We start from the raw sequence: 20,032 nt of genomic DNA, 5'->3' as shown, positions 1-20,032 counted from the left end.
TTTTCATCGTTTTACTGTTTTGGTTCCCCAACAGTTCAGTGCGGACAGCATGGAGTCCCAGCGGGGTTTGTGCTTTGTCCTTTTTCTGTGTTCTTTTCACACATTTCCCCTTTTTTCTCTTCTTTTATCAATTTTTGTTTTTATATTTTGTTTATCTAATTGGACCAGCACCATCTAGTGTCTGCTCTTCATACTGCCCCCTCTGTATTATCAGTCTGGAGTCACTTCCTGTCCTGTGTCACTTCCTGTCCTGTGTCACTTCCTGTCCTGTGTCACTTCCTGTCCTGTGTCACTTCCTGTCTGTCACTTCCTGTCCCGGGAACACTTTCCTCCTCTCAGCCATTTTAGATCCTGTGATTGTCGGTCTCCATCCTGAACACACGGCCACCATAGGGCCAGCATGGGATCTTCTCCATGTCAGAGCACACGGGTAAGTCAGGTGGATCTCCTATTCCTGGTCCCGGCTCCTCTCCCTGCTATAGACGGACCAATCATCTGTGACTGAACCTTCCTCCTCGTCATCGATGATCTGGGTGTATTATTATTATTTATTCCAGGTACTTATATAGCGCCGTCAGTTTACATCTATATTGTACATTCCCATCAGTCCCCGCCCCCGAGGAGCGTACAATCTAAGGGCCCTAACTCACATTCATACATACACATACTAGGGACAACTTAGGAGACAATTCACCTCCCAGCATGTCTTTGTAGTGTAGGAGGAAACCGGAGTACCCAGAGGAATCTGTGGGATCTGGGTGTATATATGGGGGAGGTAGGTGATCTGGGTGTATATGGGGGAGGTAGGTGATCTGTGGGATCTGGGTGTATATATGGGGGAGGTAGGTGATCTGTGGGATCTGGGTGTATATATGGGGGAGGTAGGTGATCTGTGGGATCTGGGTGTATATATGGGGGAGGTAGGTGATCTGTGAGATCTGGGTGTATATATGGGGGAGGTAGGTGATCTGTGAGATCTGGGTGTATATGGGGGAGGTAGGTGATCTGTGAGATCTGGGTGTATATGGGGGAGGTAGGTGATCTGTGGGATCTGGGTGTATATGGGGGAGGTAGGTGATCTCGGTGTATATGGGGGAGGTAGGTGATCTGTGGGATCTGGGTGTATATGGGGGAGGTAGGTGATCTCGGTGTATATGGGGGAGGTAGGTGATCTGTGGGATCTGGGTGTATATGGGGGAGGTAGGTGATCTCGGTGTATATGGGGGAGGTAGGTGATCTGTGGGATCTGGGTGTATATGGGGGAGGTAGGTGATCTGGGTGTATATGGGGGAGGTAGGTGATCTGTGGGATCTGGGTGTATATGGGGGAGGTAGGTGATCTGGGTGTATATGGGGAGGTAGGTGATCTGTGGGATCTGGGTGTATATGGGGGAGGTAGGTGATCTGGGTGTATATGGGGGAGGTAGGTGATCTGTGGGATCTGGGTGTATATGGGGAGGTAGGTGATCTGGGTGTATATGAGGAGGTAGGTGATCTGGGTGTGTATGGGGGAGGTAGGTGATCTGGGTGTGTATGGGGGAGGTAGGTGATCTGGGTGTGTATGGGGGAGGTAGGTGATCTGGGTGTATATGGGGGAGGTAGGTGATCTGGGTGTATATGGGGGAGGTAGGTGATCTGGGTGTATATGGGAGAGGTAGGTGATCTGGGTGTATATGGGAGAGGTAGGTGATCTGGGTGTATATGGGGAGATAGGTGATCTGTGGGATCTGGGTGTATATGGGGGAGGTAGGTGATCTGTGGGATCTGGGTGTATATGGGGGAGGTAGGTGATCTGTGGGATCTGGGTGTATATGGGGGAGGTCGGTGATCTGTGGGATCTGGGTGTATATGGGGGAGGTAGGTGATCTGGGTGTATATGGGAGAGGTAGGTGATCTGGGTGTATATGGGGGAGGTAGGTGATCTGGGTGTATATGGGGAGATAGGTGATCTGTGGGATCTGGGTGTATATGGGGAGATAGGTGATTTGTGGGATCTGGGTGTATATGGGGTAGGTAGGTGATCTTGTCTTGGACTCGGTCACTTACAGACCATTTACCGTGATCTACCAGTGAGCCAAATTAATGTGAGAATACGTGCACGTGGAAGTAAGACACTGACACTTCGCAGTTTGCCAACTTCCTAAAATTCTGTTTTATTGAGGAACTAACAGTATCATTTATAGGGCTTATGATGCAGGCAAAGCATATACATTGATTGGGTGACAAGTCCACTGGGTTTCTGCGTGTTCTTCCATCCGTGTTGATATCTTCCAATCATTTTCCCCAAAAAGACTCATTCCCTTTTATGGGGGTTGTTTACATTAAAAGATACTTTTCTCCTAATGTACCCAGAGGAATCTGTGGGATCTGGGTGTATATATGGGGGAGGTAGGTGATCTGTGGGATCTGGGTGTATATATGGGGGAGGTAGGTGATCTGTGGGATCTGGGTGTATATGGGGGAGGTAGGTGATCTGTGGGATCTGGGTGTATATATGGGGGAGGTAGGTGATCTGTGGGATCTGGGTGTATATATGGGGGAGGTAGGTGATCTGTGAGATCTGGGTGTATATATGGGGGAGGTAGGTGATCTGTGAGATCTGCGTGGATATGGGGGAGGTAGGTGATCTCTAAGATCTGGGTGTATATGGGGGAGGTAGGTGATCTGTGAGATCTGGGTGTATATGGGGGAGGTAGGTGATCTGTGGGATCTGGGTGTATATGGGGGAGGTAGGTGATCTGGGTGTATATGGGGGAGGTAGGTGATCTGTGGGATCTGGGTGTATATGGGGGAGGTAGGTGATCTGGGTGTATATATGGGGGAGGTAGGTGATCTGTGGGATCTGGGTGTATATGGGGGAGGTAGGTGATCTTGGTGTATATGGGGGAGGTAGGTGATCTGTGGGATCTGGGTGTATATGGGGGAGGTAGGTGATCTGGGTGTATATGGGGGAGGTAGGTGATCTGGGTGTATATGGGGGAGGTAGGTGATCTGTGTGTATATGGGAGAGGTAGGTGATCTGGGTGTATATGGGGAGATAGGTGATCTGTGGGATCTGGGTGTATATGGGGAGATAGGTGATCTGGGTGTATATGGGGGAGGTAGGTGATCTCGGTGTATATGGGGTAGGTAGGTGATCTGTGGGATCTGGGTGTATATGGGGGAGGTAGGTGATCTCGGTGTATATGGGGGAGGTAGGTGATCTGTGGGATCTGGGTGTATATGGGGGAGGTAGGTGATCTCGGTGTATATGGGGGAGGTAGGTGATTTGTGGGATCTGGGTGTATATGGGGTAGGTAGGTGATCTTGTCTTGGACTCGGTCACTTACAGACCATTTACCGTGATCTACCAGTGAGCCAAATTAATGTGAGAATACGTGCACGTGGAAGTAAGACACTGACACTTCGCAGTTTGCCAACTTCCTAAAATTCTGTTTTATTGAGGAACTAACAGTATCATTTATAGGGCTTATGATGCAGGCAAAGCATATACATTGATTGGGTGACAAGTCCACTGGGTTTCTGCGTGTTCTTCCATCCGTGTTGATATCTTCCAATCATTGTCCCCAAAGAGACTCATTCCCTTTTATGGGGGTTGTTTACATTAAAAGATACTTTTCTCCTAATGAGTCACCAAGGGTGAGACTCCGGATGAAGGCGCCATCTTAATTATCATCATTGTTCTGTCAACCTATATCTGATTGTTTACTTAAGAGAGTAAGGAATTTAAAGAGCAAGAAACACAAAGTAGCAAGACTATAAAATTGTCATTTTACTGATCATCTAATAAAACGTGGACTGTCAATCACAATCCACTACAATCCCCCCTTAAAATGGCTATTTTATTCCTGACTGTCCCTATGTCTTCTGATGTCCTAACTGCCTGGTGGCCCTCCCTCTGGAACTCTTTTAAGACGCATATAGAGCCCCTGAGTGGCTAACCCATCCCTAGAGTCTCGATACGTCCTGAGAAGGCCACAGTCAGGCACTGTCTTTCCCTGCTTATAGTTGTCTGTTAGGGGGGGGGGGAATTTGTAGCATTCCCTTTTTTTTTATAAGTCTGAAATATGATGATCAGGGGCCATGGTCTGTAAGGGAGTATAGGATTCCCTTTCTTCACGGGGGAGCTCAACATTGTTATAGTTCAGGAATGTAGGGGAGATCTCGTTCACAGCTTTCCCCATTAGCCTCTTAATGCAAGGGATCACTCAGCAGGCGACGACTGCCATTAGAATGATAATACCCAGGATAACCACCCCTGCTTGGGCGAGGGCCCTCTGCCAGCCACTCAGCCATCCAAAGCACTGATCCCAGGGATGTGTAACACCAGAGTTTTCCTTAAGTTCATTTGACAGGTCCTCCAACCTCTTGATGGCCAGTGTCACCTTCCCATTTGGGCCTGTGTTGTCTGGGATATACGTACAGCAGGTCATGGTCTTTGGTATCATTTTACAGACCCCCCCTTTTTCAGCTAATAACATATCGAGTGTCATACGATTTTGAAAGACCATGTTAGAAGTAGCCTCCAACTGCTCTGCTATCCCCTTTAGGGCATCTCGTGTGTAGTTTACAAACCGTTGTTGATTATAGTAGATGTAGTTTATCCAATCTACATTCTTGTTCTCAGTGATGAAGAGGAATAGGGATTCAAATCCCGCGGCCACCTGGTCTCTGGCCTTGAATTCATCGGGTACCCCCCTTGGGACTCCTATCGCATCTATATAGACATGGGGGTCAAAACTCCCTTGTGGGGCACTTCGTTTGTGCTTGGTTGCATGGGGGGGGGGGTTGGGCGGCCCCTTAAGTAATGGATCTGAGAGGATGTGCAATGGCATTATGGCATTGGCAAGGGTACATTCCCCTCTCCATTTCCCTATCAGTCGGGTCCTAATCTTCTGATCACCACAGATCCAGAATATATCCCCCAATGATATGACCTGGTTCTGGGTTAGATCTGACCGGGCTGTACTATAAGCAGCACAGAATCCCTTTGTGAAGTTCCCCAGGAACCCTCCTCCTCCCTCGTAGTTGGCATAGCAGGTATAATTACCGGGATATATAGTTAAACCATTTGGGGCCTTTTCGTCTCCTTGGATTAGGAGGTAACTCTTCTTCCAGTCCTCACATAAAGACTGGTTCGTAGAGATGTTAGTATACAGGCTTACGACACACTCCTCTATGGAATCTGGTAGGGTTAGTGGCACCGTCCCCAGATGTGGTCTGGCATGCCCACACACATAGCAGTTGGACTTAATATGCGAGTTTGCATTGTATCTCATCCATTCTAACCACAGATTACTGTCTGAGAGGCCGGTTTCTACTGCTATAGTATCTTCGTATGTAGGGTTTGCTATGGCCACCATCTCTGCCAACGTTTTGATCTTTGGCATAAGTGAGGTATAGGTGGGAGCAGTATCTCTGGAAGATTTCCATCGGTTTGATCTATACATATCCCTTATCCAGAATTTTCCCATCACTCCCCCATGTCCCCAGTATCCCAACCAGTAAAGCCCCTCATCTCCTGGGTTGGGGTTCTCTATGGTGAGGGTGAGTGGCATAGTTCTCCCTGTTGGTTTTTCATATGAACATGTGCCTGTTTTAAATATAGTCAATCTATCAATTAGGCTCTTCCCATTTTTATCTTTGCGGTTTAAAGCACTTAGTGGTTTATACCCCCAGTCAGGCCCCGTATTCCATCCTACTGAGCCCCAGTATCCGCACTCATCTCCCCAATAGTCATCTGTCACACATACATATATTGTGGAGGCAATGGGGACAGGTGTGTTCTTGCACAGGCTATGATTGAAGAAAAATGTTGCTACTTGTGTGTTGGATGAGTTATACCAAAACTGGGTGGAGTCACCCTTGTGAGTGATGGCCACCTGTTGGCCCCCTCCCATTTCCACCAAAAAAGGATATGCAACACAATCATTGTGGTGTGGGTGACACGGACAGGGCCTCGTCCTCTGGAGCTGGAACCTTCTTGCAATGTGAGGCCTGTATCCAGGTGGACTTTCCCTCCAACTTCACTGAAGTGGCAGTCACCAGGAGCACCTGGAGAGGACCGTCATATCTGGGTTCCAATGTATGTTTTCGCAGAAACTTCTTGACCAAGACCCAGTCTCCAGGTTGTAAAGTGTGTGTTCCTATGTCCGCCTCAGGATCTTGAATGGAGGAGAATACTTGCACATGGATATTAGTCAACACACGTGTCAAAGATATCACATACTTTGTCAATGAGTCAGACTGCAACTGTATTGCTGAGGATAGTAGGTACCCAGTCTAGGGGCGGACCCAAACAAAATCTCATAGGGAGACAACCCATGACTTCCCCTTGGTGTGTATCTAACGCTGAAAAGAGCAATAGGCAAGCTGTCCGGCCATCCCATGCCTACCTCTTGGGCCATTTTTAACATTCTTGACTTCAGGACCCCATTTAGGCGCTCTACCTTCCCACTACTCTGGGGATGATAGGGTGTGTGAAACGCAAGTGTGACCCCCAGAGCCCCCAGATCTCTTTTGTAACATTGGCAGTAAAAGCCGGTCCCTGATCGCTTTCAACCACCTCGGGCACTCCATATCTGCAGACTATCTCCGTGAGCAGCTTCTTGGCAGTGGTTCTTGCCGTCTGGTTGGTTACTGCGAATGCCTCTGGCCATCCTGAGAACATATCCACCACCACTAGAGCATATTTAAATCGTCCACTTTTTGGCATCTGGATATGATCTATCTGGATCCTCTGAAATGGATATAGTGCCCTGGCCAGATGTTTGCTTGGAGGTTTCTCAGGTCTTCCAGGATTGCACTTGGCACATACAACACAAGACTTACAGAATCTGTCTGTGTAAGCCGTAATTCCGGGTGCCACATAGTATTTACTGATCAAAGAGTTCATTAGCATCTTGGACAGGTGTGATGCTCCATGTGCCCACTGCACTGTTGCCGGATATAAGATCTGGGAAGCAAAACCTTCTTCCCCACCACCCACAATCCTTTGTCCTCAACTGCTCCTTTCTGCATCCATTCCTTCCTTTCTTCTTCTGAAGCATTATCCTGGGCTTCCTGGAGTTGGTTGTCCTTGGGCTGATGAATTAACACAGGCACCACCTCACTGCACATCTCTTCATCCTCTTCCTGCTCCCTGACCGCAGCTTGCTTAGCAGCCATGTCTGCCAGATAATTTCCTTTTGCTTCCATAGTGGTCAATTTACCGTGGGCCTTCACCTTCAGTATGGCCACTTGGGCTGGTAGTAAGAGTGCTTCCATAAGGCGGTTGATCACCTTTCCATGCTTTACAGGAGTCCCAGCTGCCGTGAGAAAGCCCCTCATTTTCCAGATTAGGCCAAAATCAAATGCAACTCCCAGTGCATATCTGGAGTCCGTGTAAATGTTAGCTGTCTTTCCTTTTGTTAATTCACAAGCTTTGGTGAGGGCCCTTAGTTCAGCCTCTTGTGTAGACATAAAAGGTGGAAGAGGTCTAGCTTGCAGTACCATTGTGTTGGTGGTCACAGCATATCAAGTGTGGTAGGTGCCAGCATTATCTGCAAAGCGGGATCCATCCACAAAGAGTATTAGGTCAGGATTTGATAGGGGCGTATCATGCACTGTTGGTAGGTGTGTAGTTTCTGCCTGCATAAGTTCCAAACAGTCATGTACCACATCCTCTGGTGCCATGTCTTCGGTGTCTTCTTCTGCTTTCTTCTACCCCCCCCCCTCCCGGAAGAGGGAGAAGAGTTGCAGGGTTTATCTGAGTGCATCTGACCAGGGTGACATGATCAGGTAAAAGAAGGGAGCCTTGCAGTCGCAGATGCCTGGCGGCAGATAGATGTTTTGGTTGGGTTTGGTTCAGTATTGCGGTAATGTCATGGGGGGCCAGAAGTGTGAGTGGATGTCCTAAGACCAAATCTGCCGTTTTATCCAGAAGAAGATGAGCAGCAAAAACAGCCCTCAGACAGGAGGGACCACCTCATGCAACCGGGTCTAGCCTGCAGGAGTAATAACCCAGAGGCCGGAGGCGACCCCCATGGCGTTGTGCCAGAACTCCTGTTGCATGACCCTGTCTCTCAGCCACAAAAAGTTTGAAGGGCTCATCATAATCTGGTAGACCTAATGCAGGTGCAGTGGAGATGGCTTTTTTCAGGCGATGGAAATCAAGTACAGCTTCTTCTGTCAGGGAAAAGGGTTCAGATTTCAGGGCATCATAAAGGGATTGTATCAAGATGGAGGCTTCTGGGATCCAGGAACGACAATAGGAAACCAACCCTAGAAAAGCATGCAGGGTTTTTGGTCCCTGAGGTATTGGGACATTCTGGATATCCGGCGTGAGGTGACGAGTGGCTTGGGAAACGCAATGTCCCAAGAAAATGACAGAAGTTTGGCACCACTGTAACTTGTCCTTAGAAACCTTGCAGCCCTGTTCAGCCAGGTGGTGGAGGTGGTGGCATTGCAGACTCTTCCCACCCTGAGTTGTAGTCATTGGGTCGCCGTGGACATCTGGGAGCTCTGCATTCCCTTCTGAAATGTCCTGGTTTTCCACAGTTGAAACAAATAAGTGGGTTTCTTCTGGAGACCTGCTCTCCAGCCGACAACATGAATGGTGTCGGCTTCCGGGCCACCGGTGCGGTCTCCAGACCCTTTGCCACTAATAGCAGTATATCCAGGTGGAGGGTACGGTACTCTGGACGGGCAGTGATCAAACCCTAGCGAACAGACTCCTTTAGTCCTGATACAAATGCAGAGGCCAGCATTTGAGTATGTAGCTTGTTATGGACACTGAATCCCAGGTCTGTAAACACCTGTGTTAGTCTGGTATGGAACTTTTCCACCGACTCAGTCTTGTCTTGGGTAATGTCCTGCAATGTGGTGGCCTGGTCCGCCAGTCTCTCTCTGGCCCACTGCTGCAACTGGTCACAGAAAGAAATTCCCGAGGCATAAGTGGTGTCCTCATTTGGCTTTACTCTGGTGAGATCCTTTTCCATTATAGGCCAATATGCATCCCCAGCTTTGATCTCACACAGACTGACCAAATCCCTCCAGGCTGTGGAATAGGTCTTGTGGATCTGGGCTATGCGCCGGTAAAAAGGCATCGAGTGTTTCTCCGGGTCTGGGAGAGCTGTAACTAGTGTGGAAACTTGGGATGGAGTGAAGGCCACATACATGATAGGAGCATTAGGTAGGTTGGGCACCGGGCGGGGATGGTCTTCTTCAGATCCTTGGGGGCGATAGACAGGATTGTGGTAAGTGGAAGAAAAGGGATGAGGTGCTGAGTCTGCTCCCATTCCAGACTCATACATAGATAATTTTTGACGATGGGGTTGTGTGGTTGGGGGAAGTTGAACGAGTGGTTTGCTCTCTGGACCACGGATCATTCCGTTGGGAACAAATGGAAACGGCATCATCCTCTCAGGTACCCTGGCGGACTGCCGCAGCCACTGTCTTTTCTTGAGTCTATCCTCTTCTGTCTGGCAGAGAGGTAGGGGTTACCACATCTGTAAAATTCCAGCCCGGCCATTCTGTGGGTGTCTTGAATTCAACTTGGTCTGAAGCCTCTGTTTGTTTTTGGTGGTGGTGGTACTACAGGCATTAGGGGTGTGTGGAGGGCAGAAGGTGGTTGGGAGCCAGAGACAGTAAGCACTGGGCAAAGGGGGGCAGCTGGCATTAGGTGTGTATGGTGTATCGGTGTACTAAGCCCAGAGTCAACATGGCTTCCGGTGGTCTCACTGGGCGCCACCATCTTTGATGAGGGCGGAAGGGGCGGGCCGGAGGCGGAAATGGAGGTGACTGAGTTGGAAGCATCGGATGTTGCATAGTCAGCTTCCGGTCACATCCCTTGCAAATCTCCTCCCACCCCGGATTCTTAACTGAACACCCCTTACATATCCGGAGGTTCTGACTACACGGTATGCAAAAATCTGGACTCTCAGGGTGGGGCCTTCCTGTATTTCCACATGCCTTGCACCTCCAGGACGGGCCATCATCATAGGGGGGCGGCGCCTTGCCAGGCGCATCTCCTTTCCTGTAATATACATATACAATTCCCCCGTCCTGATTCAGTTTTTGCTCCCCCCACCCCTCCTGATGTAGGGAGCGGGCCACATTAAACCAAGTTTCTGCTGTCTTTAACATGTTATGCTTCATTAGAAGCCCTTTCTTCTCTTTACACAGTTTCCTCCACCAGTTCACAAGCAAATGAACTGTTCTCTGGCTTTATAAGTTTCTGTCCCATTTTGTTTTTCTTCCCTCCCGGGGACCCTAAGGTGGTCCCCAAAGCCGTCACTCTGTTCTGAAAGTGCTGTGTCGTGAGACAGTTTAAGCACAGCACTCCCCCCCCCTTCCCTGCTTCTCCTCCAGTAACTTCCCTATTTTTCTTTTTTTTTTTTCCAGCTCCTCTGAGAGTAATGTACATTAACCCTGTAAACCAATATATCAGGAGCTACGATTGTCACTGTACCACTTTCACCAATCCTCACTCTTTTGTGTACACCAAACATTAATCCACATACACAGTGTGATCATGACATAGTATTTCAGACACGCCTGTCGGGAGTAAAATGTTTTTTTTTTCTTTTTTTAATTTTCTTTTTTCCCCCACAAGACCAATCCCTGGCTGTGGTTATTCCCCCATGTCACCATTACTGCGACTACGAGTTCCCCTCGTCAGTCACCATTACTGCGAGTTCAGTTCCCCTCGTCAGTCACCATTACTGCGACTGCAAGTTCCCGGCACCCTCTCTCAAATCAGGGTGTATCCTGTCCACTCCTGAAGAGGAATATTTTGCCGTAATTCTCCCCTCCCTCACAGGCGCATCAACAACAACCCAGCCAATCACACTGGTACACACAGACAACACAAAAGACAAGACATATCACACTGGTAGATGACGTTACACTGACAGGTGGGTTCAAAGGAGCCCCGAGCAAGTATACCTGTCACTTTGCTGATCAATGGACAGCCAGACGGGTGAGTAGTCCCGCTGGGCAATTCCAGACTATAAAGGTAAGGAATTATTAGACATAAAAATTCACTTACCGCTTTCGGAGGTGATCAGTTTCCGCGTCTGGAATGCTCCACGGTCCCCCTCGTCCACTCTGGGTCGGCTGGTCCAGTGTTCAGAACCCGGGCTGCACGCTGGGCGACAAAATGTCTTGGACTAGGTCACTTTCAGACCATTTACTGTGATCTACCAGTGAGCCAAATTAATGTGAGAATACGTGCACGTGGAAGAAAGACACTGACACTTCGCAGTTTGCCAACTTCCTAAAATTCTGTTTTATTGAGGAACTAACAGTATCATTTATAGGGCTTATGATGCAGGCAAAGCATATACATTGATTGGGTGAAAAGTCCACTGGGTTTCTGCGTGTTCTTCCATCCGTGTTGATATCTTCCAATCATTTTCCCCAAAAAGACTCATTCCCTTTTATGGGGGTTGTTTACATTAAAAGATACTTTTCTCCTAATGAGTCACCAAGGGTGAGACTCCGGATGAAGGCGCCATCTTAATTATCATCATTGTTCTGTCAACCTATATCTGATTGTTTACTTAAGAGAGTAAGGAATTTTTAAAGAGCAAGAAACACAAAGTAGCAAGACTATAAAATTGTCATTTTACTGATCATCTAATAAAACGTGGACTGTCTATCACAGTCCACTACACATGGAGTCTAAATGGCCCACCCATCCCACAGACTGGACATTGAACTAGCCATCAAAGAATACCTGACACATAACACAACTGATGACATCTCTCTCCTGACCTTTTGGGAAGCCCATAAGTCTGTAATTAGAGGAGCCTGTATCAGCCAAGCCTCACATCTCAAGAAAGGACAGCGAGCAATCCATCACCGCTTAGAAACCTCATTTCATCAGGCCAACAAAGCCTTCCAATCAGACCCCTCACCTTCTCATAGATTGTCCTGGACAAGACCAGGCTAGAAATAGATGTTTTCTTGACAGAATCAGATGAAAAAGTTCTACGCCAATCCAGGCATTAACATTATATGAACACAAACAAACCTGACACTTTTTTCTAGCCCTGGGACTGTGAACCTCAGACCACACACACAGACTTGTCCATTTAAAAATTACAAAAACTTCACACACCAGCCATCCTAATAAAATATTACAGGTCTTCCACAAACATCTAGCAGAATTATACTCTGAGACCGGCTCCTATGATGAATCACAGGCCACTGAACTTTTCTCAAGCCTATCTCTACCAACACTCTCAGCTTCTCAATGTTCTTCCCTGGAAACACCTATTACAGAACTTGAGGTCCCGAACTCCATCAAGTCCCTAAAGTCTAATAAGCGGCCTGGCCCAGACAGCTTACAGCCCTATATTCCAAAATATTTACTAACCTCCTTCCACCTTTATTGGTTAATGCATTTAATGCCTTACTCAAAGGTTATTCTTTCTGCTCAGACTCCCTAACAGCAGTCATTTCTATGCTACCTGAACCCCAATCAGATCACACCACATGGCTTCATTACACACCAATCTCCCTTCTTAACTTGGATGTTAAAATTAGAGATGAGCGAATTATTCAAAAATTTGATTCGGCTGATTCGCCGAATTTGAGGAAGAAATTTGATTCGATGCGAATTTATTCGCTGCAAAATTGACTTATAAAAAGGGTTTCTAGGCTTCAGAGAGCCTTTATATTAGTGCAGAACACTGTACCTTTAATTTAAATGCCCTTGGAGATGAGGAAGGAGAAGGAGAAGGATGAGAAGAAGGAGAAGGATGAGAAGAAGGAGAAGGATGAGAAGAAGGAGAAGGATGAGAAGAAGGAGAAGGATGAGAAGAAGGAGAAGGATGAGAAGAAGGAGAAGGATGAGAAGAAGGAGAAGGATGAGAAGAAGGAGAAGGATGAGAAGAAGGAGAAGGATGAGAAGAAGGATGAGAAGAAGGAGAAGGATGAGAAGAAGGAGAAGGATGAGAAGAAGGATGAGAAGAAGGAGAAGGATGAGAAGAAGGATGAGAAGAAGGAGAAGGATGAGAAGGATGAGAAGGATGAGAAGGATGAGAAGGATGAGAAGGATGAGAAGGATGAGAAGGATGAGAAGGATGAGAAGGATGAGAAGAAGGAGAAGGATGAGAAGAAGGAGAAGGATGAGAAGAAGGAGAAGGATGAGGAGAAGGAGAAGGATGAGGAGAAGGATGAGGAGAAGGAGAAGGATGAGGAGAAGGAGAAGGATGAGGAGAAGGAGAAGGATGAGGAGAAGGAGAAGGATGAGGAGAAGGAGAAGGATGAGGAGAAGGAGATGGAGAGGAGAAGGAGAAGGATGAGGAGAAGGAGAAGGATGAGGAGAAGGAGAAGGATGAGGAGAAGGAGAAGGATGAGGAGAAGGAGAAGGATGAGGAGAAGGAGAAGGATGAGGAGAAGGAGAAGGATGAGGAGAAGGAAGATGAGAAGATGGAGAAGAAGGAAGATGATAGAGAAGGATGAGAAGAAGGATGAGGATGAGAAGAAGAAGAAGAGAAGAAGGAGAAGAGATCCCCTGAGAAGAATCCTTGATGAGAAGAAGAAGGATGAGAAGAAGAAGGATGAGAAGAAGAAGGAGTAAGAAGGAGAAGGATGAGGAGAAGGAGAAGGATGAGAAGGAGGAGAAGGAGAAGGATGATGGAGAAGGAGAAGGATGAGGAGAAGGAGAAGGATGAGAAGAAGGATCATGAGAAGAAGCTCCGACGAGAAGAAGTACTCCTTCAAGAGGATAGAATCCAGACCTAAGGTCACTTCAGCCTCCGTCCTCCTAATATAAGAGCCCAAGACCTTGACCGCAGAAGAAGATCTTAGGATGATAATAAGAAGAATTCCAAGCCGGCAAAAAGTGTATCTGCAGAGCTCCGCTAAGTGTATCTGCAGAGCTCCGCTATTTCTGACAGTTCTCTGACATTCACATTTACAGCGGTTGAAACATTGTATCTATTTGTTTCCATTTATGGAAACAAATAGATACAATGTTTCAACCGCTGTAAATGTGAATGTCAGAGAACTGTCAGAAATAGAGGAGCTCTGCAGATACACTTTTTGCCGGCTTGGAATTCTTCTTATTTTCATCCTACTTCTTCTTCTTCTTCATCCTCATCCTCAGAAGAAGAAGAAGAATGAAAAAAAGAAGAAGAAGAATGAAAAGAAGAAGAAGAAGAATGAAAAGATTCTTCTTCTTTTCATTCTTCTTTTCATTCTTCTCATTCTTCTTCTCATTCTTCTTCTCATTCTTCTTTTCATTCTTCTTCTCATTCTCATTCTTCTTCTCATTCTTCTTTTCATTCTTCTTCTCATTCTTCTTTGAATTGAAGAATGAAAAGAAGAAGAAGAATGAAAAGAAGAATGAGAAGAATGAAAAGAATGAAAAGAAGAATGAAAAGAAGAAGAAGAATGAAAAGAAGAAGAAGAAGAATGAAAAGAAGAATGAAAAGATTCTTCTTCTTCTTCTTTTCATTCTTCTTTTCATTCTTCTTCTTCTTTTCATTCTTCTTCTTCTTCTTCTTTTCATTCTTCTTTTCATTCTTCTCCTTCTTCTTTTCATTCTTCTCATTCTTCTTCTCATTCTTCTTCTCATTCTTCTTTTCATTCTTCTTCTCATTCTTCTTTTCATTCTTCTTCTTCTTTTCATCTTTTCATTCTTCTCATTCTTCTTTTCATTCTTCTTCTCATTCTTCTTCTCATTCTTCTTTTCATTCTTCTTCTTTTCATTCTTTTTTCATTCTTTTTTCATTCTTCTTTTCATTCTTCTTCTCATTCTTCTTTTCATGAAGAAGAAAAGAAGAATGAAAAGAAGAATGAAAAGAAGAATAATGAAAAGGAGAATGAAAAGAAGAAGAAGAATGAAAAGAAGAATGAAAAGAAGAAGAAGAAGAATGAAAAGAAGAATGAGAAGAATGAAAAGATTCTTCTTCTTCTTCTTTTCATTCTTCTTTTCATTCTTCTTCTTCTTTTCATTCTTCTTCTTCTTTTCATTCTTCTTTTCATTCTTCTTTTCATGAAGAAGAAAAGAAGAATGAGAAGAATGAAAAGAAGAATGAAAAGAAGAAGTATTCCAGTACAGCAAAAAGTGTATCTGCAGAGAGCTCCGCTATTTCTGACAGTTCTCTGACAGTTCCTTCACATTTACAGCGGTTGAAACATTGTATCTGTTTCCGAATAAAAACATCTGTATCCTAAATGGAAACAAATAGATACAATGTTTCAACCGCTGTACATGTGAAGGAACTGTCAGAGAACTGTCAGAAATAGCGGAGCTCTCTGCAGGGACACTTTTGCCGGCTGATCGGGAAAAATCCGATTCGCGCACCCGAAGTAGGCTAATATTCGGATTCGCCGCAAATCAAATTTTTCCTGAAATTCGAAACGAATTCCACTTCGCCTGGTTTGATTCGCTCATCTCTAGTTAAAATCCTAGAAAAATCCTATCTGCATGGCTGAACTCCATCATAGGCACCTTGATACACAAGGATCAGATGGGTTTTAACCCCTCTCTGCCAAGCGGAGACCACAGAGTGACTTTGCTAGAACATGCAGCTTGCATACGCCGCATACCCGGCTGTTTCCTTTCCTTAGACATAAAAAAAGCCTTTGACTCCAATGGATATCACCCCTTTACACCTCCCCAAGGGCTTACTTGAGGTACGTGGGTTACAAGTCAGACTTTTTTTTGCATACAAAGGGGAATGAGGCAAGGCTGCCCCTCCCCCCCCTCCTTTTCTAGCGAATGAACCTTTAGCACAGCTGAAAAGAACTAACACAAATATTAAAGGATTAGAACTTGGCGGTCATCATCATAAGTTATGCTTTTTCTCTGATGACAATCTCCTCTTCATGTCTTCTCCTTTGATCTCAGCACCCAACCTTCTCCAATGCCTGGACCAATTTGCAGTGATTTCGGACCTGGTTGTGAATCCCAAAAAGTCTACAGCTCTTAATATCTCTCTACCCTCCTTTACTGTGTCACAACTACAACGTCCTCCACCCTTCTCTTGGTCCAGTCAATATATTCCTGATTTAGGACTGTAACGGAAGCGTAGGCAGGACAGAACACACGAAGAAGATGGGGAACACACAAAACTTTATTGAACTCTTAAAGACACTCAATCAGAACAGTTCATAGCACTCCGCGACATGCGGCTCGTAGGGACACCCACAGTAAGTGGGCTCACGGGAACTCAGCGGGACACAAGCTGTGGAGTCTGGCCTAGCACAGCTCCCACCCAGCTTTCTAGGGTCATCAGTGCGCACAACAGGGACAGTTCAGGACACGGGGAAGGTCGGTGTGCACAACAGGGACAGTTCAGGACATGGGTAGTCTGTGCACGCAACAGGGATAGGTCAGGACACGGGTAGTCTGTGCATGCAATAGGGACAGTTGAGGACACGGGTAGTTTGTGCACGCAACAGGGACAGTTCAGGACATGGGTAGTCTGTGCGCACAACAAGGACCGTTCAGGACACGGGTAGTCTGTGCGCACAACAAGGACAGTTCAGGATACGGGGAAGGTCGGTGCACACAACAGGGACCGTTCAGGACACGGGTAGTCTGTGCGCGCAACAGGGACAGTTCAGGACACGGGTAGTCTGTGCATGCAACAGGGACAGTTCAGGACTCGGGTAGTCTGTGCGCGCAACAAGGACAGTTCAGGACATGGGTAGTCTGTGCACGCAACAGGGACAGTTCAGGTCACGGGTAGTCTGTGCGCGCAACAGGGACAGTTCAGGGCACAGTCTGTGCGCACGGGTAGTCTGTGCGCACACCACAGGCAGTTCATGGCTTCAAGGGACACTCATGGTAGGCGACTTGCAGACGCTCAGCAGCAGGCAGCTCTCAGGGAGGTAGGCGACTTGCGGACGCTGAACATCAGGCAGCTTCCAGGGACCTTCAGCAACAGACGGGGCCCTCACAGCGGCCAGCTTCGCAAGGGACAGCAGCGATCAGCAGGCAAGCTAGTGATCAGCAGCAGGGGCCCTTACAGTGGCCAGCTCCTCCAGGGGCCCAGCGATCAGCAGACAGGGGCCCTTAGAATGGCCAGCTTCTCCAGGGGCCTAGTGATCAGCAGCAGGGGCCCTCACAGCGGCCAGCTCCTCCAGGGGCCCAGTGATCAATAGGCATGGGGCCCTCACAGTGGCCAGCTTCTCCAGGGGCCTAGTGATCAGCAGCAGGGGCCCTCACAGCAGCCAGCTCCTCCAGGGGCCTAGTGATCAGCAGCAGGGTCCCTCACAGCGGCCAGCTCCTCCAGGGGCTCTCACAGTGGCCAGCTTCTCCAGGGGCCTAGTGATCAGCAGCAGGGGCCCTCACAGCAGCCAGCTCCTTCAGGGGCCCAGCAATCAGCAGCAGGGGCCCTCACAGCAGCCAGGAACAGCAGTGGGGGTAGCATGGCCATGGGGTCTGACCTTAGAACAGGGGGGTTCATGCAGAGCGCTCAGCGGGGATGCCTGCGGAGGCCCGGTCCCCACTTGACCTCCCACGACAGCAGTGGCGGTGGGCCAAGGGAGAGCGGCCGGATGGCATTAGGAGGAAGGGAGAGAGAGAGCAAGCCTGGTCTCACGCTGGTGTTTTTAAAAGCCATGCACAACACTTCCTTGTTGCAACGACCGGCCCAGCGCCATGTTGCCGGGGCAACAAGGCACACCCCCCTCACTCCAGCCACGCGCAGGGAGTGCGGCTTTTGTCTCTGGCGGGGTGCCGAACACGGGAAGCCCTGCGCCTGCCGAGGGCACGCAGAGACCTCCCAGCGCCCCCCCCCGCTGGGATTTCCTGGTGAGGGGGGGTCACAGTGGTCCCCTCCCCTCATCCTGCTTCACAGCTGTGTGCGGCGAGTGGAAAGAGAGTGAGCCGGGCGCACGTGACACTGATTCCCACCTGTCACAGGATGAGAGGGGGGAGAGGTGGGGAAGCTGCAGTGAGGGAGAAGAGCAAGCCTGGCACACCGTGACAAGGATCCAAGCTGATGGCAGACCTCAATATTCTATATTCTGCTAACTACCCTCCTATGTTAACACACCTTACCAATCTTATGACATCCTGGTCCAAACTACCCCTCTCATGGATGGTTGTATCACGATTGTAAAAAATGACAATTCTGCCCAAAATATTATACCTTTATTGGGTCCTACATATATATATATATATATATATATAATGTCACAATATAGGTGCTGCCAGGGTGCCCAAATCTGTTATATCTCCCTCCCAAATGTAATACATTTCAGCCCCTCAAATAAAGTGCATTCCAGTCCCAATTTCATTAGCCAGTTTCCCCCAATTCCCTTAGCACATTGAAATTTAATAAAGCTGGGCTCCCATTTCAGTAGTTTTTTCCCCCCTGTCAGGATGACCTTCCCCCCCTGCTGCCTTTCGTCCTGCCATGGCTCTTTGAAGCCGAGCCGTGCAGGACAAGAGGTGCGGCTCCTCTCACCTCCGCCACTATCTTCTCCCCATCCTTTGGGGAAAAGATAGTGAGGTTCACACCTGTCAGGGATGCGGGTATGACCAGAAGTGTGTGGACTGACACACGGAAACGCAGGCTTCAGATATAGTAAATAATATAATTTATTGAGACTAACAATACAAATATAAACGCAGTGCACCAAACCCCAAGCTAACACAAATACATACAACAAGGTGAAACAAACCCAAACCTAAACTGATATAGATACACAGGTACATACACATATAGAGCACAACGTAGTCAGGCAGGCCGGGTCGATAACTATCGGGCAGGTAGGTACACGAGGAGCAGGCAGAGAGAATGGTCAGGGTCACAAGCCAGGGATCAAACAGGAGAAGTCAGCAGAGGTCAGGATCGGCAACAAGTCAGGCAGAAACAGGAACAGGAATACAGGTTACAAGATACAGGGGCCCATGGAAAAACACACACCAAGGCACAGACTGCAGGTCTGGCCATCCCTTAAATACACCACCTGCAATCAGCCCCAGGTGATGGCTAACTGCCAAAGTGAACCTCTGGTTGTTGAGAGCACCCGCTGGCCAGCCCTGGTAGTGCAGCCCACAAGGTAGGTGAGTCCCACCATTATTGCCAAGTCCATTCCTGACAACACCTCTCTGCGGAGAGGTGTGAACCTCCTGCGGAGAGGTTTTGGACCGCGGTGTCAGAATGACGCGCACGGTCCCGGCATCCGCACCGCATGCACGGGGAGTTCCTGCGCTTGCGGATCCCACCGAACAAAGGCCATGATCATGAGAGAGCGACCCGTGTCCAGGGGGGCGTGCCTCATTGCCGAGCAACAAGGCTCACCGCCCACCATTGCCAGGACGACCAGGATGCGTCCTGCATCAGTTTAAGAGACTGATGCCGGGCTCTTCCTGGTCATCCTTTTCGCTGCCAAGCCACTGAGGGATCCCAGATGAGGCAGGACCCTCGTGGCCACTCTGCATAGATCCCCCAAGGATAAGGGGAGCCTCCGCAAGCTGCCGCTCTGCACACCCCAAGGATAAGGGGGAGAACCACACAAGCTGCCCACTGCAAGCCCCAAGCTAAGGGGGAGAACTGCGCCAGCTGCCCACCGCAAGCCCCAGAGAAGGGGGAGAACTCCACAAGCTGCCACTCTGCAAGCCCCAAGGATAAGGGGGAGCACCACACAAGCTGCCCACTGCAAGCCCCAAGGATAGGGGGAGAACTACACCAGCTGCCCTCTGCAGGCATCTAGGACTCGGGGGGGGGATTATTACCATGGACTATGCCATGCATACTCCGCTTTCAGGGCAAGTACTTGATGTCATACTACCTTGCTCCCCTGTGGACCTGGGCGCCCCTGTCGGATCTGTGAGTGTATGCTCCCCTGTTTTCCCTGAACTGTTCTTGTACTCCCTCTCCTCCTCCCTGTTTGGATTACAAACTGCTGTAGAGACTTTAACTTTGCTCCTGGAGCTGGACTACAATTATTTTGGGCCCTCTCCTTGCTATTTCCCATACTGGGCACTGCCACCCCCTTGCAATCCCCCATTGAGTGCACATCTTGCTCAACCCCCTAAATATCACACAGTAAAAGTGACCCCCTCCTATGGATCACTA

At 48.1% G+C, this 20,032-nt stretch overlaps 1 protein-coding gene across 1 annotated transcript in view; it reads left to right on the top strand.

The window, feature by feature from the left end:
- Positions 1-333: 333 nt before the first annotated feature.
- The window catches only part of LOC149436236 (EMILIN-1-like), a 145,161-nt gene continuing 125,462 nt past the window's right edge, over positions 334-20,032 (top strand). The window contains exon 1 of the mRNA XM_089661835.1: positions 334-430. Coding sequence (XP_089517961.1) covers positions 415-430 — 16 coding nt within the window. The 5' untranslated portion in view covers positions 334-414. The remainder of the gene's footprint in view (positions 431-20,032) is intronic.

The sequence above is a fragment of the Staurois parvus genome, unplaced genomic scaffold, assembly GCF_062004578.1.
Source record: "Staurois parvus isolate SC_StPar_1 unplaced genomic scaffold, SC_StPar_1.0 ptg001396l, whole genome shotgun sequence".
Classification (NCBI taxonomy): Eukaryota; Metazoa; Chordata; class Amphibia; order Anura; family Ranidae; genus Staurois; species Staurois parvus.
The sequence above is the reverse complement of the archived record's forward strand: the minus strand, read 5'-3'. Positions and strand labels throughout refer to the sequence as shown.